Source organism: Nelusetta ayraudi, unplaced genomic scaffold (genome assembly GCF_046127955.1).
Source record: "Nelusetta ayraudi isolate G7.1 ecotype Tasmania unplaced genomic scaffold, CSIRO-AGI_Nayr_v1 ptg000092l, whole genome shotgun sequence".
NCBI lineage: Eukaryota > Metazoa > Chordata > Actinopteri > Tetraodontiformes > Monacanthidae > Nelusetta > Nelusetta ayraudi.
The window spans coordinates 4,017,004-4,042,500 of record NW_027466142.1 but is presented as its reverse complement, the minus strand read 5'-3'; the positions used below and the strand labels follow the sequence as shown (position 1 = coordinate 4,042,500).

The 25,497-nt window shown below is 42.8% G+C and overlaps 1 protein-coding gene across 1 annotated transcript; it reads right to left on the bottom strand.

Annotated features, from left to right (window-relative positions):
* Positions 1 to 877: 877 nt before the first annotated feature.
* On the bottom strand, positions 878 to 23,805 carry LOC142902079 (protein Niban 2-like). Its single transcript, XM_076046896.1, has 14 exons — positions 23,405 to 23,805; positions 13,576 to 13,706; positions 12,877 to 13,005; positions 12,675 to 12,780; positions 11,087 to 11,254; positions 7,915 to 8,030; positions 7,220 to 7,324; positions 6,885 to 7,047; positions 5,583 to 5,770; positions 5,261 to 5,416; positions 3,907 to 4,020; positions 3,343 to 3,450; positions 3,013 to 3,124; positions 878 to 2,458 (listed from the first exon to the last, which is right to left on the bottom strand). Exons 1-14 carry the CDS (start codon positions 23,457 to 23,459, stop codon positions 1,683 to 1,685), a joined length of 2,427 nt encoding a protein of 808 aa, XP_075903011.1. The 5' UTR covers positions 23,460 to 23,805; the 3' UTR covers positions 878 to 1,682.
* Between the last annotated feature and the right edge of the window lie 1,692 nt (positions 23,806 to 25,497).

Below are 25,497 nucleotides of genomic sequence, written 5' to 3'. Positions count from 1 at the left end.
CTGCTGAAAAAGGCAAATACAGCAGAAAAAAACGATTTTGCATGAGAGCCACAGCTACGACGAGTGTGGCAGTGAAACTTGGATCTGCAAGGGACGAAACGTCTCGTACATGCTTTCAAGCTCTGTAGAAATTTGACACACACAGCAAACTTTTGCACACATGATGTAAAAATGACTTCAGCAAGTCCCTGCGTGGAAACCAAGAGACACAGTGCTTGAAAACTCTTCAGTCCAAGTTAAGCATTTCATAATATTATTTTGTGTAATAAAATACCTGTGGAAATGACCATACATGGCAAATGGAAAGATACAAGCGACACAGAGGCAGACACAATTGTACGCACCCACTCATATTTTTGAATTACTTTTTTTTTCCAACATGTATTTAATGGTTGATATTGTGCACATGTATCTAAGCGTTCCATTTCAGCTTGGCAATAAAAAAAAAAAAAAAAAAATAAAAAAAAAAAGGCAGCTTCTTCTTGCAGCGGCAGTCCACTGTGTAGCCCCTAGATGGAAGCAAAACCAATGGAAAAAAAGTTGGGGACTTCATCCTTTTGGTGCAGTGTTCTGAAGTGACCCAAGATAAATTAAAGTCATGGTAATTTTATAACGTAAAAGCTCATCTGGTTTTGACGTGGTGAGTCTCATGGGTTCCCATGAAAACAAACACACAAACTTTCCACTGTATTCCATTTGTTTCACAGTGTGCTGTTGTTGTTGACACCTACAGGCAACTGTAGGTATCGCACGTGCACGCATGTGTATTTCAAAAGTTCCTTAAATGATGTCAGCATGTATGCATCTGTCCGACCCTTCACATGCAGTTTTAAAGTTTGACGCTAAACACTAATAAAAAACTAGGAAAGGAAGCCGATTATAATTTATAATGATTTATTATCGACGACAACCATTAACATCACAAGAGTAAAATAAATCTAAAAGTGTGTTGGACAAAAAAAGAAAAATGGTGCAAAAATAATAAATAAAATAAGGTGGTGAATCAGCAAAGCTATGGATGAAGAGATTAAAAATAAAAAGACTTGAGTTTAATTGCTCACTGATCCATACAAGTATTTATGCATAACATTATATGCTAAAATGAAATTGTCTTGAAGATATTTGACATCGGTTTGCACATAAAAGACTGATACAACATTACATTTGTTAAAACGTTAGATTGGGATGGAAGTTTTCTTTTACGCATTTGGGAAAGTATTTCTTTCCACTTGCCCCCCCCCCCCCCCCCATCGCTTCATCATCGAGCCGTTTCAACAATACTTCATGATGGATCGCACTCTTCAAGTTTTTTTTTGTTTCTGGAAGGTGACACAGTTGTTAAAACAAGAGAGACTACTCAACTAACTCGTGTTCCACCGAAGGCACCTCAGCAGTGACGCTCCAACGACTTCATGTTCATGTCCACTGTGCTCGCAGTGAAAACCGAGTGAAAAGGAAAAAAAAAATTTGTGGAAGTTCTGTGTGCAGGTAATTATTGGTCTGAAAGGAAGTTGTGAATAAACGGTACAATTTTGAAAAACAACAACAACAAAAAAGAAAACAGGATCCCCGTCCATAGATGAAGCAGCCAGGGAGGTTGTGGGGGAACTGATGTACTGTACTTCAATGGGTTTTCCGCTCTCAGTCACGTGACGACGGATCCCTGTTCCCTGGGTGCCTCACTAACTGGCTGTGGCCTCTGCTGCTGCTTCTGCTGCTGCTTCTGCTGCTGTTGCTGCTGCTGTTGCTGCTGCTGTTGCTGCTGCTGCTGCTGTTGCTGCTGCTGCTGTTGCTGCTGCTGCTGCTGCTGTTGCTGCTGCTGCTGCTGCTGTTGCTGCGCTTTGGCCCGGATGCCCCTCCTCCGTCCCGGCGGTGGGCGACTGGAAGCCGCTGTCGTCGTCGTGCGGCGGCGGAGGGAAATTGGGCGACTCCTCCGGCGAGGACGTTTCCAGAGCTGCGGAGAGAACTTCCTCTGGAGGGGGTGGCGGGAGTTCCTCCTCCAGCACCTCCTGGCTGGACGGCGGTTCTTCCGGCCCCGGAGGAACTGCGATGGGATGACTCTCTGCGGCCGTTTCCTCCTCGCCCTGCTCCTCGGCCTTGGAGACGCTGCTGTCCAGAGATCCGTTCAGGTCCGGAGATGCGGGGCCGTTGGACGTCTCCTCCACGGCGTCTCCGCTTTCCTCGGGGATGTCGGCAACACCCGGCGTCAGCGGGCCTTTCTCGACAGGGTCGTCCACTTGGATCATGGACACCACCTGTTTCATTCTTCTCTTCTTTTGGGACTCTCCGTCGGGACCATCGCCGTCCTCCGTCTCCTCCCGAGCACCTCCTCCAAACTCCCCGGCCCAGTCGATGGAGGGGCTTTCCCCGAGGAGGTGCAGGTTGGGGTCGCTGTTGCTGAGAACGATGCTGTCCCTGTACAGGTTGTGTCTCCTCTGGACGGCAGCCTCCTTCACAGCTGTGGAGAAGCAGAAAGGAGCCAGTCAACATCTTGGAACAGGGCTGGGCAACCTTTTTGTCTGCTGGGCCAGAATGAGTTTTAAAATTTGACAGAGGGGGCCGGAGCAGCAGCAGATGGATGGAGTGTTTTGGTGAGCCACCTCATAGGAGGAAAAAATATATCATGGGATATGTCCTGTAGAGTACGTGTGCTTTAATGTCTATTGAAAATAAACAATAGTGTTACAATAAAATATGTGTCTTTGAAGTCTCGCGGTATTTAGCTCTTTATTGAAATGACTCTTAAAACACTGAAAATAATGAATGAAATAAAGATATTTTATGACTGACTAACAATTAATATAATTTCTTCAAGTTCGGGAAGCTTGATTAAGAAACTTAATGGGCGCCATCTATGAAAAGTATAGACGCTATGAATCATTTTCGGAGTTGCGTGGGCTGCAGCTAACTGCATAGCCATTCGGGCTGGATGGAATTGGGTTTGACCCCCCCCCCCCCCCCCCAAAAAAAAAAAAAAAAAGTTTAGTCTGTAGTCACAGACGAGAGACTGACCCATCATGATGTCCTTCATGACAGACAGCAGCACCACCTCTTCGAAAATATTTTCCACCAGGATGAAACGTGAAAAGTCTTCAAAGATCAGCTCCTGGAAGCAAGGAAGCTCCTTTTGGTGGGAAGAAACAATTTAGCTCAGCATGTTTTATAACAACAACAAAACCCTGTTGAATATGCAACTGGAAAGCCCCACATTCTATCCCAATTATTACTACAACTCTCCGTTGGATGGGCTGCATAACTGCATGTCGGAGGATACAACAAAACAAGGCAAAAGTACATTGGAGATTGACAAGATCAAGTGCTACACTGAAGTGAGACGCTCACCGAGGCACAGGAAGGGCTGAGCTGCTTCAGCATGTAGGGGATGAAGATCTGGAGGAGGGCCTCCCGGAAAAAGCGCTTCCTGACTGTGCTGCTGTCATAGTCAAATTTCTAGACAAAGGCAAAACCAAGAGACGGTAACATTAGAACCACACATGGTGTTCATCTGCCAGAATTGTCGGGGCAAAATTGAAGCAGTGTGATTCTGAAAATACTATTCAAAGACATTTTCTATTCACCAATGACTGTCATTGTATTAGAACAAAAAAGTAAATATGTATTTATATTAAATGTAGAATCTTTGTCACAAAACATTCTAAAAGTTTATGTTTTCTTTACATATGTTGTAACACAGCCTACAATTTCTTGAAGGTTCAAATAATTCATCCAAAAAAAAAAAAAAGGCTTTAATAGTGTCTAGTATAAGATGGACAGTGACCACTTCAACCAAGGAGATCCGATTCATGTTTGCAACTTCAGAGAAATTACACACGGGGTTAAACTGCGGAATCAATAGGAGGGAATCTGTGCATGTACATTCTGTGTGTGTGTGTGTGAGTGTGAGACCTTTATGACTCTGTCCTGGCAGCGCTGAATGGTCTTGCAGAGACCCTCCGTCCCCTGAGCCTCCAGGCTTTGATGAAGGATCTGCTCGAACGTGTACACGGCATCGTCCATTTGCTGGGGGTGAAGGAGAAGGAGCTCGTCTCACAATACAGAGGCAGCGAGAACCCAATCAGAATGTGTGAGCGATACAGGAGGAACACTTTATGTCCATTGGGATTTTGTAACCATTTACCTCGATGAGGTTTGATTAGATTAGTTTAGATTCGATCACAATGAGGGTGGTACAGCGACGAACTGCGGGGGGGGGGGGGGGGGGGGGGGGGGGGGTTAAGTTGAGGCACTGCTTTAGTGGCGTTTTGAAGGCTTTTCCTGGTGGACTATGGAGGCAACCAGCATGTCGCCGTGCCCAAACAGGAAGCCTTTAAACCGGGTAAACAACAGATCCACTTGATAGTGATGCAGTTTGACCAATCAGGTGACTCTCCACTCCCTTCCAAGGACTTACTAGATGCAATTTATATACAAAGGTGCCAAGAAATGTTCCCTCCGACATGTTTACCGTCTCCTTGGGAAAGTGGTGTGGAATAAAACAGTGTATGGCAGAACATAATAATGTTGGATTTATGGGCTCATCAGTCCAGCTGAGGCCCTTGTGGCTGAGTGCATCATCATCATCCACACTGAGCTACAGCTGCACACGCATTCACGCCTTTTCAATGAAAGCAACACAAAACTCTAAAGTGAGCAAATATTAAACGAGCAATGAAAAGAAAAACAATTCCATTGTTTTTTGTTTTTTCGGTTTGAAATTACTATGATCTGAAATGTTTTGTTTTTTCCTGAAATGTTTTGTTTTTTCCTGAAATGTTTTTGTTCTTTTCTTTTTCTATAATTTGTAATTCCAATATATGTTAATATTGGGAGAGGCCTAGATAAGCTCTGCTTCCTCCTATTCCATTTCAGATTTAAAGCAGTATTATTATTTTTTATTATTATTTTTTATTTTTTTGTATCTGAAATAAAGTTTACAAAAAAAAGAAAGATATGAAGGAGCTCTGCCACCATCTGCTGGTCGCAAACCTCAGTTGACTTTAGATTCTCCATGACAAACCCGTGTGTTCCTCTGACTGGCAGCCCAGGTCTTGTGACCTGTGCCATTACAGTCCAGTGGAGAGTCTGTGTAGGCAGCAAACAAAACTGTAACATATGAATTTCAAAACTGTTGCTCCACTGACACTGTGCGGATTTGACATAACTGTGAAAGGAATAAAGCAAGGCACCAGCAGCGGCACCAGCAGCGGCACCAGCAGCGGCAGCAGCAGCGGCAGCGGCAGCAGCAGCATTAGAGTGATACCTCTCTCATGAGGATCTGGGCCCTCTGGACAAACACTGAGGGACTGGAGACATCAAATCTTTGCTGCAGACCCTCCAGACTCAGCTGCTCCACCTTCTCGTAGCAGCACTGCATCTTCACCGGGTGGAAGGCCAGCATGGAGATCTTCTCCATGTGCTGAGAAAGACACAGCAGGCACAGGGGACAAACTACTCATTTCCACTTTACTGTCACGTGGCAACCGCAACATAAAACTGCAGACACAATGACTAATGCGTCTGTGCATGGAACCCTTGAAACAAAAGCTGAAACTGAACCACAACCAGGGGGACTCCCTTCTCACTTGTGCGATGGTCTCCTTCGTGCCTCCGTTCATTGTGTTTTTGCTCATTTCCACCAGCTCTTTGAAGAACAGATCGCGGACCTCGGAGAAGCCTCGGCTGGTCGGCTCCATGAGAGCGTCCAGTATGGAGCTGATGTAGGGCTGGATGCTGACCTTAAGCAGTTTTTCAGCCTTTTGGAGAACTAATCCTGCGGGGAAAAGATCAAGAAATCAGACACTTGTCACTTTTCAAATTGTTGCACTTTGAACAACTTTTCTTGTAAAACAGAGATACATACAAACAAGAAAGACAGCTTGAATTGAGCTGCACATCACTGGAAATGAGAGGTTAAAAAGGATGTAACTGGCCTCATCCACTCGCTGCCTTTGGCATCATAAGATCAATTCATTGTGGTTTAAGGTTCCCGTTAACTAGTGCTGGGGCTCAAAACTGAGTAACTACTAGGGAGTACAGTCAAACAATGGTGAGACACTTTTACAACAACAACCAAAACAACGACAACAACAAAAAAATTACTGAGGTTGATTAGCTTGTGAGTAGAAATAGTGTGTCAAAATTAGGGACGTTAACAATTAATCGATTATAGATTAATTGTCGATTAAGAATTTAATTGATTAAATTAAATTAGTCGCAATTAACTGAACATTTTTTACACACGTAGTTAATATCATTTTAACAGTGAAGTGGCAGGAAAGAGCAATTCCCCGGAGATACTGTGATTGTCATAATATATCTAGAACAAGTTACTTTTAAACAAACAAACAAAACTTACTACTGTACTCTAATGTAAAAATGCGCCACGTTGGACCCCATTCAAGGATTAAATAATGTGTTCCTTCCACATATTTCATTGTGAAATTTAGGTTCTCGGGAAAAATCGCCACTTATCAATTAATCGTTAATTGATCGAAAAGGTCAATCAACTAACGATTAATGAATTCATAGATAATTTGCATCTCTAGCCTAAATACACTGTGTTGTTTGTGAGAAACAAGGTCACATGACCCAATCTCGACTGATGGAATATTCTAGAATTTGCATTGTTTACCAGAAATGGTATTAGAGCTCAATATGTACTGAATGTGATTTTAAATGGAGAATCGGACTGAAGAGGTTGTCAACCTCTTAGAGAGTCTGGATCTGCCTGAGGTTTCTGTCCCTAATGAAGACAGATTTTCCTTTCCTCAGCACTCAACCTTGTTGGGAACTATTGGCTGTAGGAGCGTGGTCTAGACCTGCTCAGCACGTTGCTCTACGGTCACAGAATTAGAAAGTTACAGTCGGCCCACTGCAGTGCAAACCTCTGATCTTGTTGGTCACGTGTTCTTTAGAGGAGATGATCTGGTCCATGTCAGTTCGTATGGAGGCCTCCAGGGAGGGGCGCGCTGCCTCACACTTCTTCAACAGCGACTCGTACTGGGCCTGGCACTGGCCCTGCACTAGGGTGTAGACCACGTCACTAATCTGCACATGAGGACACACGTCTCAAGTTAGAAGATTGTTTTCTTCTGGCACACACAGACGCACAATCAAAACCTGTGATTAATTTTAGAACTTACGGCGTGTACTGTTTACATAATTTATTTTCATTTTCTTTAATTTTTAATTATTTTCTTCTTCTTTTTTTTTTTTTTACCAGCATCCAGTTCTTCTGTCTCTCATAGAGTTTGCCCTTGAGGCGGGGGGAGATGAGCTCCCTCAGCTCAGGCAGAAGACTCTCCATCACCAGGTTGGACAGGATCTACCGAGAAGAAAACAGCAACAGCTGACAGAAAGTCTCCCGAGAGGTTCTGGTCTGGTAGAGAACCAGATTCTACTAGTCTTTTCCAAATCAATTCATTTCTCTGTCTCAAGTCAATTGGGACTATACAAGAAAAAAAAAAAAAAAAGCATATGCTTTTTGGTGTGTTGGACGAGGTACAATTTCAAGAAAGTAGCAACACAATTTCTGTTGCAACATCTTGAAAAACCAGTTTAGCGCTGGAGGAGCAGAAACCAGGGGCTGACTGCACCCCTGAGACTCACATCTGTATAATACGTGAATATGTAGGACACGGAAACACTCTGAGGACACTGACGTGTTTAAAGGCATGAGATAAGAGAGGAAAAGAAAATATAACAAGGGCTCTTCAGCTTAGGACAAAAACATTCCTGAGACCAGTGGTTGCACGAGGGACATCATCATCATCATCATCATCATCGTCGTCATCATCATCTTGATTTAAACGTTGGAAGACGCTCCGTGTTGAAATTGGACCAATTCAAACACTGAAATTTGATCCAAGCAACTGCCGAAGCCAAATGCCTTGAGAACAAGGTCCACTCACTGACCTGCGATGGAGCGCCACACATCATCTCCCAGGTGCCATAGTGCCCTTGAGCTTGGCGGTAAAGTCGCACGGCATCGGTAAAGGCTGGTGTCAGGACCTTATCCTCTTCTGGTAAACCTGTTATTGGATTGGACAACAAGACACCATTAGACACTGCCCACAAGTCCACTTTTTGTTTTCTTATATTTTATTTTCAGATTTACATATATACACAACATAACAAACAAGGAACTAAAAACAGTAGAGAAAAAAAAGAAAGAAAAAAAAAAAGAAACAGAACCACGGAGCTGCCAGACACGAGAAAAGTGTCTGGTGTTCCCAGGCGTCTTTCACGGAACACAAAATGGGTTAACAACTGAAAGCTGTCCTGCAGCAATGGAGGGTGATCAAGCCTTGAAAGCTGGTGCTAATACTATTCTAATTCCTACAGGTGTTCCAACTTTGCTGGATTACTTACAACCCCCTCTGTCTGCATAAAAGCAGTTTTGAACACACTGTGCTACCATACCCTCGTGAGCATCAGTTCAACAGTGTTGTACTGCAGAAGGCAGTGTGTTGCTACAAAGATGGCAAAAGAAAAAAAGTCAATTAACAGTGGAAGAGAGACAGACCATCATGACACTTGAAAATGTAGGTGTTTCCTACAGAGAAATTGCAAAGAAAGGTGTCAAGGTGTCAGTGAGTACAGCTTCCTTCACCACCAAAAGGAAGTCGGAAACTGGGGCAAACTCTGACAGGAAAGAGGTCTGGCACACCCAAAGCCACAACTGAATCTGAGGACAAGTACTGAGAGTGAACAGCTAGTGTGAAGACCAAGCTGTGTATTGGGACGGCAGCTCGACTTTGTTTTTCCAGTGCAGTGCAGTGCAGTGCAGTGCAGTGCAGTGCAGTGCAGTGTCGCACACAAACACCACCGTGTGTTGAGAAACGGCCTGGCGACCTGGAGCTGAGATCACTCACACCCCGACAACTACCGGACATGTTGAACACCTCGGTGCAGGTCTCTGTGTGCCGCTTAACATATGGAGTCATTCAAGCGCTACGAGCGGATGCCACACAGCTCAACGACTGTGTCACAGCTCAGGCATGTCAACTATTGCTGCCGTTTCCTACTCCAGGTTCTCACAGGCTCCAGTCACTACTTTGTTACCAGCCAATGGAGAAAAAAAGGGGCCAATGGAAAGGGTTTTAACCAGGGTAGTTCTCAAACAAACTACACTCAGGAGTGGGCAAACCTTTTGACTTGAGGGCCAGCAGGAGCAGATGGATGGAGTGTTTTGGTGACCTCACCTCAGGAGGAAAAAAACATTTATGGGATTTGTGGAAAACATGTGCTTTAACATCTAACTTAATAACTAAATATCTGTCTTTGAAGTCCCACGGTATTTATCTCTTTATTGAAATGACTCTTAAAACACTGAAAAAGACGGATGAAATGCAGGTATTTTATGATTTACTGACTATTAATATAATTTCTTCAAGTTTGGCGGACAGATTTAAAAGCTCAACGGGCCACATGAGGCCCCTTGGCCGACATTTGTCCATGCCTGCTCTAAACACCTACTGTTGTCAAGTGATTTTGTAAAAAGGAGTATAGCTCCACCTATGGGAGGGTCATCAAATCTCTAAATGAGCAAAGAGCCTCCCGTGTGATACTCCTGTGCACTTGATGTGAGGCGTGATTGTGACTCACGCGCTTCAACGTTTGTGCTTCAAGTTGGTTCAGGACTGAGTTAACACTGAAATCTGGGGCGTGACTTTGCACAAGGCTTTACTGCATAATACTTTCACTGCTGTGTGCAGCAACCAAGGAAGACAAGTGCTGAATACTCCTGACATCACGACCTTCTCCCGCCTTGGCACACAAGCCTCTGGATCTGAGGTCTCCTCCAACTGCTGAAGTTTAAAATCAACGACTCCTCATGCGATGAGACGTTTACGCTGGAGTGATCTGTGTTTGTGACCAATTATTCTCTAATAAGAGTACATTTTGTTGCATCTGTACAGAATGTAAAGCCCTCTGAGCCAAATTGCTTTTGCAAATTCCAAAAAAATAAAAAAAAAATAAAAAAATCTAATGATTAACTGATTTTTTTTGCTTCTATATTTCTTGGTGTTATTGCATGACCACGGAGGGTTACACCACTTTGCGGAAAAGTAAAAAAAAAAAACATAACAAAATCCTCAAGTCATGTTTACAAAGAATAATCAATATAGAACGAAGAATGTGGAGTGATGGTTGAATGAAAAGATAACGTGTTAAGTCTAAACAATTGACGCGAAAAATGTGTGTCTACCTTTGTGTAAAGCCCATACAAACATTGCTGGCATTTCTGTGAAGTTGCACCAGGAAAACGTAGGCTTCCAGAACTTAATGCAAAAAGTCCTGCAAGAGCCATTTGTCTGGTTTTAAATGCACCTGACAATAAATAACTGTGTCTGAGAATGCAGGTGCCAGCTTGGCTGACAAACTCTGGCACCTGACAGTTAGCAGTCAGTCAAGTTGCTGCTCTTTACTTTAGTAAAAGGTGTCAATTACTATGTTTTAGCCCTGTTCCGATTTGTGTCAAGGTCAAAATAAAATAAATACATCATGTTGCAGCAAGGCGTTCAGGTCAGACTGGTCAAGGCGGCAGCATTTAGGTCAAGAGTCGCGAATGCGATAGGTTTTCTTACTTAAATATATAAAAGTGTTGGGGACTTCTTACCAGCAATACTAATACAAACACAGTTATCAGTCTGTCCTTGAGGTCAGGCAGTCCTTCAGGTGATTGTGGTGTTTAATTGTTCAGGCCACTGGACTTATTTCTTGCATTCTATTTGTAAGATGTTTCACCTTCCATCCAAAAGGTAAATGTGGTAAAACATGACTAAATAAATTAATTGTTCACAACTGGTCGGTTTTAAAAGATTACCAGTAGTTATTCATGCAGCATCGTGGTTGGTCTTGCATTTCGTTGCAAGGGAATGAGGAGATGGTGATGGTGATGGGCTGACTTGCCATCAACATTTATGCAATTTCTTCAGTGGGTATTTATTGGTAACTCAGGAAAAATTCCATGTGAAGTTGACAAACCTTTTTGCCTTCTCTTTGTGGAATTAAATTTTTGCATTTGAGAAAAGGGGGAAAGAAAACAAACAAACAAAAATTTTGCATTGAAAGTAAAACCCACCGTCGCTGGTGTGTCGGACACAGTCCTGCAGGACAGCGAGCCACTTCTGCTGCTCTTTCTCGGAGGCCACACAGAAGTAGTGGTGGTGGGCGTACGGGTGCCAGAGGATCAGGGAGAACTGGGTATGGCACTTAATAAAGGGCGAACTCCCCACCTTGGCTTTTACATCTGCATAGGAAAAAAACAACAATATCATCATGTAAACTTATAACTTTGTTAGTTATAACTCTGTTATAACCACATTATAACTATGTTTTGGACTCCACCTGAACATCAATATACAAAGTGTTACTACTGCGTTTACTAAAAGGCAGCTTGGAGCCTCATGTCAGTAGGTGAGCCGAGAGAGAAACTCCCTCTTATCGGGCAGAATTCCTCTCATCTAAACTGAGCGGAAAACTACACTGAAACTGTACAGTATGAAACCATTTTACACGGGTTGAATGAAACCAACCCATTCAGTATGGAGGACAAACAGAGACATGAGTCAAACTTAAGAGCTTGACATTGAAAGGCATTTGGACATTTTACTAAATAAATAATGATGATAACTTATTTACATCTTTCATTTTGCCTTTTTAATTTTTCTTTTTTTTAACTCTACAGTTTCAAATTTAAACCCCCCCCAAAACTTTCCATTATAAACACACAAAAAAACACCCTGTATGTCTGGACACAGTTATTCAGAAGCTGACACTCCCAGCGAAGGGGAGGGGCGACACTCCAGGTTACACAAAGTGTAGCTTTGCATGCCAATGTCATCTTTCAGAGGTATTCTTCCTATCCTTACCGTGAAACTTCAGACAACAAAGCAGCGGAAATAACTTGGGCACTTTGCAATTTCTACCACTGCTTTTAACAAAGTAAAGCTGAATCAAAATGAACAGTAAATGACAGAGTGGAGAATTCTCTAGCATGGTCAGTAGCCTGTGGCAGGTTAGAAAACACAGCGTTAACTCCCTTCATTAAATGATCAAATATCACAATGAGCCTCTCGCTCATCCCTCCCAACTGCAAACACTGCTGCACTTCTTTCAAATTCTTTAAATTCAGCAGCAAAGGAACGCAAACAAATGTGAGGCTTTTTTTTTTTCAAATCCAGTAACAAAAACTCATTTTTACACTTTTGTGTACATGTGATCTTCTGATGCTAATATTTTGCAGCTTGTCTTCTTTAAATGTATTTATTGCATCATGGTGACATTAGTATCTGTGGCAATAGCTATAGGGCTTTGCATGTGTAAATGCAATGACACCCAGTGAAGGTGCAAGCCGACGTTGTGCAACAAGGTCCCGGTCAGCCAAATGTGTGAATAGCGCAGGCTGTCTGCTGTGTGCGTTTGCCTGAGAGAATGTGAAGCAATATTTGCCATTTCATTCCCCCCCAGAATGCATGGCGGAGTAGATGCAAATAGGTTCATTTAACACATGACGACTAATAAAGCCAATTAAAATAGAGTCAAATAGAGAATCACTACCCTACAAGTCCACCTGAGCAGATGCTTTGATTATTTTTCCATTTATGTCCTGGCATCTTCACTCGCCATCATCTGCTGCTTTTTTTTTAAAACCCACAACCCCCCCCTACCAGGCAGACTGTTGTTGATCAGTTCCAGGTAGCTGTCAATAGATGTTAGCACTTTGTAGCCGGCACAATTGATGGTTCCTTTGGGTTGATGGTTCTTGTCGTGGGACTGACATACGAGACAAGGAGCAGAGAAAACGCGTTAAATGTTAAACTGTAACCTCAAGGTTGCAGAAGACGGCGTGCGCTTTCGCTTTTCTCTCACCGCTTTGCTGTCGTAGCAGTTGATGTTGTACGAGTCGGGGATGAACAGGAAGCGCTCCCTCCACTTCTTGTTGTCCTCCAGGTATTGAAAGAGTGAGCCGCTGAAAATAGATTTGTTCTCCAGAGGAACCTAGGGGTGAAAAGTGATCACGGTTTAGAGAATATTACCAAAGAAAGCAGGGAGTGCAAAGTGACCTTTGCTCTGTAGCAGGACGGTTTTAGGAGCAGACGGCGGCATTTACAAGCGTGACACACTTTAATGTGTCCGCCCCATTGACAAAGTTGATTTCGACATTCTTCATCGTCTCCGTGGCACCAAATGCCAAGAGCTATTTACTACATTTACCAGGATTTAACAGAATAATGAAAGACAGGGTGCTGCTGCTTCACAGGAAGGCGTCGTATTACAACATAGAAAAAAAAAAGCTGATCTAAAAACAACACAAAAACAATTGTAATGACATTTTTTGTCATTCTGTAAGTAACAAGTACACACACACACACACACACACACACACACACACACACACACACACACACACACACACACACACACACACACATAAAGTCTCAATTATTAGTGTCAATTTTCAAGAAATATTTTCATGAGTTCCTTGCGTTGATAAGCACCGTCATTACGTTAATAAAATACAAAGAGTTTTAAGTAATCCAACATTTAAACTCTGAAAGGATAGTTTACCTTGCGATGCAACAGCTGAGGCTGAGGGCCTCCTCCTCCTTCTATGTCGAAGCGGACTTTGTTAAAGAGCGCCACAGCAAACTGCTGCTCGTACACTCGGCCAAAGCCATTCATCACCTCTGTAGTGCGACCTGGAAGACACAAGACGTGCGTGCCTTTAGGACTGTACGACACTGGACAAGATATTTCCTTGTTGCCTTCACTGGCGTTTCTTTTTCTACATTTGCATACTGATTGTGCACATGGTGTAATATATACAAAAATATATAAACAAAAGCATAAAATATTGCAGTTGATTTTTTTTTCCATCTCCAAAGGTTTCTTTGATGTCCAGTACCTATAACAGAGCAGGAGTGACTCACGGGAGAAGATTTTAGGTTAAAGGTCAAAATTCTACCCAGATTTGAAATTGGGAACATCGCACAAATAAAAACAAAGAAATACGTAATTTAAGTGACGAATTGGCTTTAGTGACACGGATAATGTGTGATAATACGAATATGGCTGCGACAACCTTTTGGTTGTGAGGTGACGGTGCAAACCATTGCGGTTTGCACCGTCACCTCACAACCAAAAGGTTGCGGATTCGATCTCTGGGTCCGTTCTGTGTGGAGTTCGCAGGTTCTCCCCGCGTCTGTGTGGGTTCTCTCCAGGTTCTCCGCCTGTCCTAACGTGTGCGAGGCAAATTTGGAACTCTTACTATGTCCTTAGTTGATGTCCTTAGGGCTGTTTGTCTTTCCACACCCAAAGACAGCTGGCATTTTCACTCCTCTGGAGGTGAAAATTGATGGATGTAAGGACTGGAATCAAAGTTACACAAAAAATCTCTACTTTTGCCTTGACAGACGGGCTTCAGTCACTTTCATTACACATGCACCCACCACCCACGACAACCCAGGGAGGAGGGGGGGGCAGAGGGTGCAGAGGCCTGTGCCAGCTGTCTTTGGGTTACACCCCGGACAAGTCGCCAGTTTATCGCAGGGCCACATAGGAAGAGAAAGAGAGAGAACATATGGACACGCACACGGGGAGGAGATGCAAACTGAAAACACAGAGAGGCCCCAGGCCGAGGAGTCAAACCTGGATGTGTCTCTACTTCTTAATGTGAGGCGACAGTTTCACCTGAGTTAAGTTTTTAAATCCTAAAAGTTAGACAGGGGTCATTTATTAATTTAATAATACATTTTTGGAACACAAAGGATGACTTATTTCGGGCTTTCAAGAGACATTACACCACTTACCCTGCTTTCAAACCTACACTGACATGTATAACAATCACACTGTAAGGGTTTTGATGTCATACAGTTCACACTACCTGGTCTGGCCCAATTATTAGACTATATAGGAATTGTGAAAAAGAAAAGAAAAGAAAACAAATGATAGACTCACTTTGTCATGAACTGACATAAAACTGCATTTCTCTAAAGAAAACAAAAAAGGTGTAAAACAATGGTTGCCGATATGCAAGTGAAATAAAAAGCACATGTATTCTGTCAAGCTGGTCGGGGTTGATAGTATTCCTGGCAAAGCCTCAAGCTTGGAGAGCAACCAAAGGCCCAAGTACCAAGTTGCCAAGCAGCCGAAAGACATTATGTCATTTAAAGCAGCGTTTCAGTTAGTTTATTGCAGATATACAACTCCATCATTACCACTTCCGTCTGGGCCACTGTTTTTGCCGATAGCACTGAAGTTTATTCTGAGAAGAATACGCTTAAAGAGATCTTTCCAATGGGAGTGTGAAGAATTGTCTCCTCATGTTGTGCCCTCATTGTAATTAATAGAACTTGCCGTTGATGTTGTTGCTGTAATTATGCAATTTCCCTCAAAGTGGGATAAATATAGGCACTCTAATCAATTCTATGGTAGTTAGATGTTGTCAAATTCAGATAACAAAGATGAATAAAAATAAATAAATCGTAGTTGGCAACAGAATTCACTTAACAAATCTAATTTTAAAAAGGCCACTTCATGAAATCACTGGAAAAACATAAATAAATGTAGCTCTCAAGCCAGAATATATACTGTGTAATAGTTACAATGAACCATTGGGTGATTGTTTCGACCCAACAGGAAGTCACAAGGGGAAAGTCCTCCACAACTTTAAAAAACAAAGAGGAAAGGAAGGGGTGGGAAAAACAAACACAAAGTCCACTGACAGAGTGCCGTTTTAAATACTACATATGTGTCGGACTAGCTTTGGGTGTATAGTGCTTGAGTGGTTTCATAATTGCACTTATTTCCCAGATTACACATCCAAACCAAGCTGGACACTGGAGACAAAAGGTTCAAGATGTTCTGCTTTGGGATGAAATTTCAGAAGGTGCCCAAATTGCACTATCACCTTTAGACGCACACTTGATTTGACCTTCTCTAAACTTGTGAATGCACATCTCCAACTGCTCAGTGTTTCAGTTTTTTGGTCTCTAAAACAGTGATTAACTGCAAAAACAAACAATCCATGAATGACGACCACTAAAAGTTCTGGTTCCATTGACATTTGGAATTAAAATGTTCCACTCATCATGCTGGTGATATTTTAACACCCAGGGCCGAGACGACGCCTGACAAAAAAGGTCACATGACAAGTTATGGAGACAGTGTACCAACAGCATGCCAATAGTAAGGCTTTAGCAGCTACCTACAAATGAACACTCAGTACTAAAGCCTCCATAATTTTCCTCCAGGTGCTGGAAATGTACAGAAAAGAAGCCGACGAACCACAGTTTTTGTTGATTGTGTCCTTACAAATCATGAATATGTTTAGAGTGAGTCTAAGACGCATAGTGGAAAACAGGGTCGAGATTTGCAGCGATTTGCAGAGATCCATACCTCCCCATTTCATATCCACACATACTTTTGCTTTTGAATACTCAGTATCGGGTCACGCAGTGTGCAGACTTGGCAAGGAGTTCCAGGCATCCTTCTCTCCGACAGCAACCCTGTCCAAATACTTCTGGGGCGCCTGAAGACAGTCTCAGGCTTGCTAGGTTATGCAACCATTCAAACAACGGCCCGATCCTTCACCCAAATGGACCTGACTGGAACACCTCAAGCTATCTCAGAGGCTTCCTGATCAGACACCTGCACCACCTCGGTTGGCCTGTTTCAATGCAGAGACCTAAAGGTTACCTCCACACGGGGAAGCTCCTCACCTGTATCCAATGCCAACCCACCGCCACCCTCCACTTTGGCCACTTGTATAAGCTACCTGGTGGAGACAAGAGCTTTGCCTCGTGGACTGGTTCTACCACACATTCCACTCCAAACCAGCTGTCCATCACCCACTTAAACTGCCCGGCTTGGGGTACTAGCGCGAAGTAATCTAACAAATATTTGGTCGAGAACTGTAGCCTTGGATTGCAAGGAGCTGATTTTAATCTCCGCTTCGCAGGCAGCCATCAGCCTTTCCAGTGCGTGCTCAAGTTTGTCTGCGGGGGCCAACAAAACATCTACAACATCCAAAATCTGCAAAAGAAAAGGGTATAATTCACACACAGCCCAAATTGGCCACACACAAGTGGAGATCCTGCCCACGAAAACAAAAAACAAAGAAAAGAACAATTGAGCAAGTTTGTAAGTTATGTGGACCAGCCTCAACAATGAACAGTCTTGGTGGCCCCATAACAGAATTTAATTTAGGCCACCAAGAGGATCAGGGTGACTGGTGGGGTGGTGTTGGAGCATGTGCAAGGTTTGTGCCATCCTTACTATTTTAGTCTTATTTTTGTGATTTATTTTGGATTAATTTGGATTTGGGAAAATAGTGAGATGACAACGATGTAACCAAGTACTATGAAGTATGAGTTAAACTGCAGTAACCCAGGCCTTTACTCACACATAATTATGATTATAATAATAATGTCTAATGCATAAAATGTCATTCAAACACAATTTAAAGGTAAAGAAAACAGATGACAGTGCCTAGTAAAAGGTAATCATTTATTGTAGAAATTATAGGTTAACCTTAATGTTGCAAAGGAAACATGTTAAACTGTGATGAATTTGTCCATGTCGGGGTAGACGTGCACTGGTTTATTCAGAGAATTTTGCTTTATAATTTTTTAGAAAACAGATGAAGGGGAGCTCTTAAATGTGTATTTCTCCTACCCAAGTGGATAACTAAGGACAACATTTCCGAGTACTGAGAGGACTAAAAGGCAGCACCACGCAATGTTGACCACTTAACAACACCGAGAATGAAAGAGCGCATTAGTAGGCTGTAAATGCTGCTGCTGAACTTGTAGCTGACTCCCTGCTCTCCTGCAGCAGACTAACTAACAGGCTAATTGTCATGGGGGCCTCCGCAGTGCTGAGGGCAGCCGCTTCTAATGATGATGACTACAGTGTTGCCTTTCATCACGGTGCCAATCTTATTGGAAGTGAAAAATAAATAGAGAAATAAATGAATGAATAAATCACGTACACAGGAGCCTGCATTATATGTACCTTACAGCGCAAACAGCGCCCGCCTCTTATTGTGTTGCTTTGAGAGCTCACGATAACAGAATGAACTGGAGAGTTCAGAGACTGTCCCACAAGAGTGCTACCCCACCCCCTCCCCATTTCTCCTCGGTGCCTTAACAAAAACATTCCACTGTGAGAGACCCATGGTTGGACCCATAAATTCAAACCGTTTTCCCATTTGAAGTAAACCGAAGTGAGAGCAACAGGCCCTCTCTGCAGCAGGAGTCCGGGGCACTGGATTGAGGCTAACTTTGTTTATTCGCTAAGCTAAATAAAAGCCATTGGCATTTAAGTTTCTTCCAGGTCTCATCTGCACCAGGTTTTCAGCATGACCTCAAAAGGATACTGTTAGGTGGCACATTTTTAGTAAGTGAACTGACTTCTAATACTACCTCTGTGAATAGCCACAATTGACTTCAAGTAAATCACTGTAAACGTCCGACGTGTAAACTTTTAGTACTACTAAATGAGGTTCAACATAAATATGGAGCTGTTTAGGAGCAGCAGCTGACTGTTTTGCCTTCAAAAAGGGAGTGAGTCAGAGGTGCTAAAAAAATAGATGATTGCAGTTTTAGAAAGCCACAATGAAAATCCGCTGTCCTTCTGTCTGAGCAACTAAAATTTATTTGAATATTTTTGGAGCCTTCCATGCTTTTTGTGTTGCTCATCAGGCCTTTTTTCATGCCTTTCCAAAGTGGATTAGGAAGGTTTAGAATATACAACAAGAGAATGAATTACGACAAACTGAAGGCTCTCTTTGTACAGTATACTGTATGCCTGATGAGCACTTCAGCTGTGAGCAGCCTATCAGCCCTTTAAAAGGTACGAACTTCCTGATAAGGATGTTTCTACATATTTACTGTATGTCTTCTAAGTAGACATTAAAACTGAACAGTGTGGTTAGGACACTTGAAATTTTCCTGTTGGCACCCAACAGTTCATTCTATTATTCTATCTCATACTAAAGTCTTGGCTTTGTCTGTAAAAAATAATAATAATAATAATAATAATATGTTGACGTCGACGATGAAGTCATTTTTGTCTAGTTTTCAGGAAGTCAGCCTATGAGCCTCATTGTGTACTGTATAGGAAATCCCCTTTTTAGTGGTCCTGCACTGGTGACACAATGTGAACACATAACCAATTGATTAAGAATTAACATCTTGCTGACTGGAGAGGAGAATTCGGTGTATCTGGCACCTGAGAATCTGCTTTATCTTTAGGGTTCACACACAAGCAGCAGGTTATTCATCCCAGAGAACCTGTTCAAAACAAGTCCCTCTATGCTGAATAGGGTCCATGTTAAAGGTGAGAGTGCCACGCCTCGCCAGACCACCGAGACCTTTCCTGTTGGCCCCCTCAACACCCCCTCCAGAGCCCGGAGATATAATAGAGGCAAAGAAGAAAAAAAGAATGTGTTGTCACATGTTCAGATTTCCCGTTTCCTGGCTCCTCACCCTCGGACCAAAACAGCACTGCTGTGTGGGCAACAGCACGCTGTGCAAGAAACTAGATGGATGTTGTTAAACTCCACTGAAACAACATGATGGCTGTGATTAAGTACTCAAATGGTGCCTGTGACTTCAGGGAAAATAGCCTGCCTTTGTATTGGGCTCTACGTTTACATCCATTACGTAGAATTTTATGTGCGGTCCTTTAGTCTACAAACACACATTTACAGAATGTGGCTAAAGTACTTTGCTAAACTTTCAAAGAAAAAAAAGAAAAAAAAAAGAAAGTACAAAGCAAGTTGGTAAATTGGTCAGTCCTACACATATGCATGTATGTATGTATGCATGTATGCATGTATGTATGTGTGTATGTATATGTATGTATGTACGTACGTACACACTCATGCACAGAAAGTTATGAGACCGATACCAACAACTTTTGTGACATCACAAAGGGCTGATTTCCAAAACTCAGTGTTTTTGCACACTTTTTGAAAAGTGGAGACGGTTGACTTCTGTTATTTCTAGGGACGGGCCGATAGGTTGCAGACACTTATTGTCAGAAAATATTGCCAAATGAATTCAATTTCGCATAAAATGATCTTTAAATGACTTATCTTCTATTTAGCAAAGCGCTTCCAGAATCCACCTCTTCAAAAAAGCTGTTTGTTGCAAGGTTAGTTGCCTACAGCGTGCTTATTATCAGGATAACTGTAACTTGACTGACAGATCGAGTTACAGCTTACAGCTACTTGACTGATTTGTAATTTGAGTCTGAGGACAGAGAACGCTGTGTTGTATACAAACAGTACATATAGAAGCAATTACAGACTATAAAGTCTGTAATGAGAGCTGAAAACATAACAAAACCAACTGTCAATGTCAAGGGCGGTAGGTCGCATGGTTGGGTGGTTTTCATTATCATTCTTTCAAAAACAACTTCATATGAAAGTAAAGTGCCACCGCCTGGTTTGAGATGAACACAGTAATGCCTGTACCCAAGAGGAGGAAATGAGGGGTTGGCCACGTGTTCAGTGGAGTGGGTGAGTGGAGCTGCACCCTGTGCAACGCCCTGCGTCTCCCTCTCAAACTGACCTCTCATGCCTGAGGTTACGGAGGAAGTCGACAGCGCAACATCTGAGTCAGCGCGGACACTCCCCCCAACCATCAGAGACAGAGCTCTTCCCCACAAAGAAAAGAAACCAGGGTAATCATACAGCCATTAGAAGAGCACGCTATTAGCAGTCTAAAACAATGCACCTAAAGTACTGGGCTGCTTCATCGTAGTGATGTCAGCCCCCGACAAGTAGAACATTTCACAGTTGTGTCGAGCTGTAAATATAGCACTAAGAAAAAACAAAGTAACACGACACACTGTGGAGATTTTTTTTAAACATCCAGGGACTTTTCCCACAGGTCAGCCAGACTCTGAGCTCCCCCTGGCTTCTGCCGGAGTGGATCAAGGCCCGGAGGAGTTTTCCATCCAGTTGCAGACATACGCTTTTTTGTGCATTCTTCAGATTCCACATCTGATGTGTGCGTCTGACTAAGGCTGGATTTTGGGACCGGAGCAGCAAATTGGGAGAGACTAGAGGACAGAAAAATCTTATTTCTTACACAGAAGCAGCTCAACTGCGAGGCATGAACTGTTTAGCGTTTATGGGGGAATAAAACATTGGACGCAATATCCTAAGAAGAAGATCAGTGGGTCAGCAGGGTCGCGAAAGGCCAATGTAATTATCCACCCCCGGGACTCCAAAAAAAAAATAGCAGAGACTCAACAGTGACAACCAGCAAAATCTTACTTCACAGCATTGACAACAACTTTTCAATATTTCAAAAATACTGAAAACCCCTTTATGAAATACAGAGATGTATGAGAACAGTTCCTTGTGCGTCTGTCATAATCCAGGGTTTACTGAAAGTCAACAAGCTCCAGTCCAACAGTTCAGTGTTAGGGACCAGGCTGTAGTTTGGCCATTGATCACTTTCAGCCAATCTCTAGTTGCCTCGCAGGCAGATCAGAAGGCCCAGAGAGAGGCTTTAGAAGGAACGCAGGCTGAGACATCGACAAGCAGATTCCACCAAAAGTTAAGACCGAGTGGAACAGGAAGTCACGTTGGCAGCCGTTGCTCAATACCCATTTTCAGTGAAAAAAATTAACCCCAAAATGAAATATCTCACTTTCAACTTGTTAACCCCTGACATGCCTACTTCTCTCCCGATTTTAATGCACAAGTTGTTTACCACTGATGTCTTTTGATTCTTTTCCTCGTGATTTTCCATTCCTTGTTAGCTATTTGAGATGATGACTTGTGAGTCACCATCACAAATTTATTTGCGGTTGACTAATACTGCTATAATGCCGTTTTCGCTATCGACCAGTAAAGTGTCTCGTCTCGACTCTTTCGCACTCCTCCATATTCTCCTTTTCTCCGTCTTCTCGGTTTCATTTCCCAAAAAAACCCTACACGTGTTTTCAATTGGTCCCTGGTATTTGCTTTGAGTTTCGTAAACGCCATGTTGGTTCGCACCAGGTATTTCACACCAAATCCAGTGCGGCCGGGTTTCACAAAACCAATACAGCTGACTCGTTCGCCATGCTTGCATTCTCTATTAGCGACCATACGTAGCTAGCTTCCGCCACTCACGTGTCCTGCAGCGCACGAATGCTTCTGTCATCTCTCAGTTTCGGTCTTCACCCAAATCGGCTCTTAGGGCACACAGCCACACCACAAGTGACCTCACTAAAAATGAAATGGAAATGCAGTGTTTGCCACAGCAGGAGCGAGCTCGCTCTTCGCACAGAGGCCGTAAACATCAATCTGGAAGTATTTAAGAGAGACCTTGAGAGTTAAGTAAAGAAAATTGCTGTTAAAAACTAAAACTACTAGTTCATAGTACTCTGAACATAGGCCTTAATTCACATGTCAGGGTTTCTCCATCTGATCGGAATGTTTAACAAATATCTACCAGGCATTAATCACAACATGACACAAACATTTGGAATCATGCCAGGAATGTAATAGAATCGCAAAGTAAACAATCCAGGGGATGTTAATAATAGAATCCTGCTTCCCATGATGATGAGCTGAACTGTGATTGGCCCTGAATGGGGCACCTCGATTTCATATTCTGAAGCTCCGAAGAAATCCTGGAGGTTTAAAAGCACCGGGCCACCTCCTGCAATATGCAGTGAGGATTAAAATTTTATGTTCTCCCCCTGCACAAAATGTGCCGTACTTCATCCGCTACGGTGAACTCTGTCCAAGCTCTGACGTTAGCCATCACCAAACAAGTTCTAACAGGCTGAATAACGAGGCCAAACACTTGATGATAAAGTCAAGACTGATAAGTGGGTTCTTTATCTCTTCAGAGTTTTCAGTTCAAGCTGTCAAGAAGGTTCTCCCTTTGGCATGGCACGGCCGACTCCGGCTGAAAACAAGGCCTAAAGACATAACTGTTTAGATAATAAAAGTTTGCTGTAATTGAAGACCTTTTGAAATAACAAAGTAGGTCTTGCGTTACATATTGACAAAAAATAAGTTCATTTAAAAAAAATAAAAATATAAATCGTACAAAAATGTGATTGAAATATTTTTTAAAAGGGGGGTGTTATTTTGCTATGCAAATGTAGTTTCACGCTGCCAGTGGCTCCAGCGTTGCCTCCACTGGCTCACTTGAAACGGGCAACTTCCTGACAGACTCCACACAGTCGGCAAAGCCTGTGAAAGTCACTACTTTCACAGGCTTCGAGGCGGGGAGAGACACAAGCGTCTTCCATCCATTCAGCTCTCACTTCCCTCCTTCACTGTGGACGCTGCGTGGAGGAGGAAGAAGAAGAAGAAGAGAAAAAAAACAACGCACGTGCCGCTACGTTCGAGCAAAGAAGCCCGCGACAAACCGCAACTCACCTGCGATAACGCCTCGCTTGGCTTCGTCCAGGTGACTGGAAACCACGTCCCCCATGCTGGCTGGCTGGCACTGGATCACTCGCCACGGGAGACTCCTCGGCTGGCTCGCAACACCAAAAAAAAAAAAAAAAAAAAAGACTTTAGAAGCGGTGGGCGGTTGTGATCCGCCGCTGGATAGAATCTCAGCCCCTCTGCGACGTTACATGCAGGGGGAGAGAAGGTGACAAGAGACGCCGGAGGAAAGGGAAGAGAAGGCAAGGCAGCGGCTCACAGGAATAAAATAATAGGAGGGGACGGGAAGCGGAGAAATGCTGGGCTTTGCGGCAGCGAACTCCCAAGTTTGTCTTTGTCGCGCCGACACACCCTCTTTATCCGAGCCAGAGAACTCCCACCTTCCCTCCAGCCGCGGTGCGTTCAGGTCACGTGGGCGAAATGGGAGACGTGGGAAGTGGGTGAACACGCAGAGTGACTCACTCAGAGTGACAAGCACAACTTTTAAGGCGAATATTTGTAATTCTCCGCAGGATCTATTTCATTTTTCTTTTCTTTCTTTTCTTTGTTTTCTTTGTTTTCTTTTTTTAAACTTTGCTGTTAAAGCGAGTAAAAACTGTTAAGGTTTATCGTACAGCTTGATTATTATTATTATTATTATTATTATTAGTTTTTAGACCAATTAAGTGAAATTGGATAATTTTGACAGCACACCTGACATTTTCTCACGGCATACTAGTGTACCACGGCACCGTGGTTGAAAAACACTGCTTTAAATGTGCGTTTTTGTTCCATTACATAAACTGCTGGTAAAGTTTCTTCCAAATTTTAAACAAAAACGTAGTTCATTTGTTAGCTGAAAATGACAACCTGGCAAAATAACTTTAAGGGTTACCACAAATGTAGTCATGTTTTAACTTAACATTGGAACAATGCTCTCCACCAGTCATTCACACTGTGGATGGGTGACCCCTGTTAAAAAAAACTTTAAGCAGCTTGGGTGTGTTTGATGGCTTGTGACTTTTTATCCTCCTCTTGATTGTCTCCCACCAGCTTTCAGTCAGATTTCACAACTGGAGATTGGGCTGCTATAGCACATAGCTCGTTGTCATAGCAAAAAAGAAAGAAAGAAAGAAAGGGCAAAGTCACACCCTGGCTTGATTCATGCAACGGTCACAAAAACAAATCTGCCTAATTTCCAGCTTTGCTGAAAGACTCCCGTTATGACAGATGCACTACCGAGTTTCACAACGGGTGAGACACACTGTGATTTGGAGGATTCTCCAGTTGTCTGTAAGACAACCTGGTGTTGGGCAGAGCTGAAAATTGGACTCTTGTTCTTTATGATTCAATCCATACAGTCTTTAGCAAAACTCAGCCTAACTTTTCTTTGCTTCTAATTAATGAGGGCCAATTCTTTGGAAGATGACTCGATCACATCCTGAGGTTGCTTGAGTGACATTTGAATGAGCTGACGAGCATTCCTCTCGTTTCTACCCTTTGTTGTTTTTGTTGTCTTCAATGTTTCCTGCTTGACCTTGTTGTTATGAACCCGCTGTCTCAGAAATTCCAAGAATTGGAGCAACCTAGTGCTTACTAGTGTTCCTGTCTGCCAGCGGAAATAAACTGCCATATGTGACTATAGACAAAATAAATAGTTAGAGATGTCCATCCATTTTTCTTTTGGCAACCACACGGAAATCGTTTCAATTTTTGCTTACATTTCTTTCTTTCTTTCTTTCTTTCTTTCTTTTTTAATAAACGATTGTTTAAAAAACATTCTGTTTTGGAATTCAACCTTTTTTGATGTCATAAAGGAGCCTCACACCTCTGATAAGTCTCCAAGGTTAGTGATCACACCTACCACTAGGTGTTTTTTGTTGCCTTTAAAACATGTGGAAGGTATTAGCTGTAGTAAGAAGCTAAAGTCCTAATGGGAAGCTGTAATCAGGGGGTAAATAATGCTGTGTTTGGCAGATCGACTTAGGATAGACTGTCAAGCTAGTTCATGAATGTATCGGTGAGCCCCTCCGGACTTCCATTTTATCTCAAGAGGCAGAAAGAAGATTTTGTAGAAACTAAAAGTTAGGGTAAACCAACAT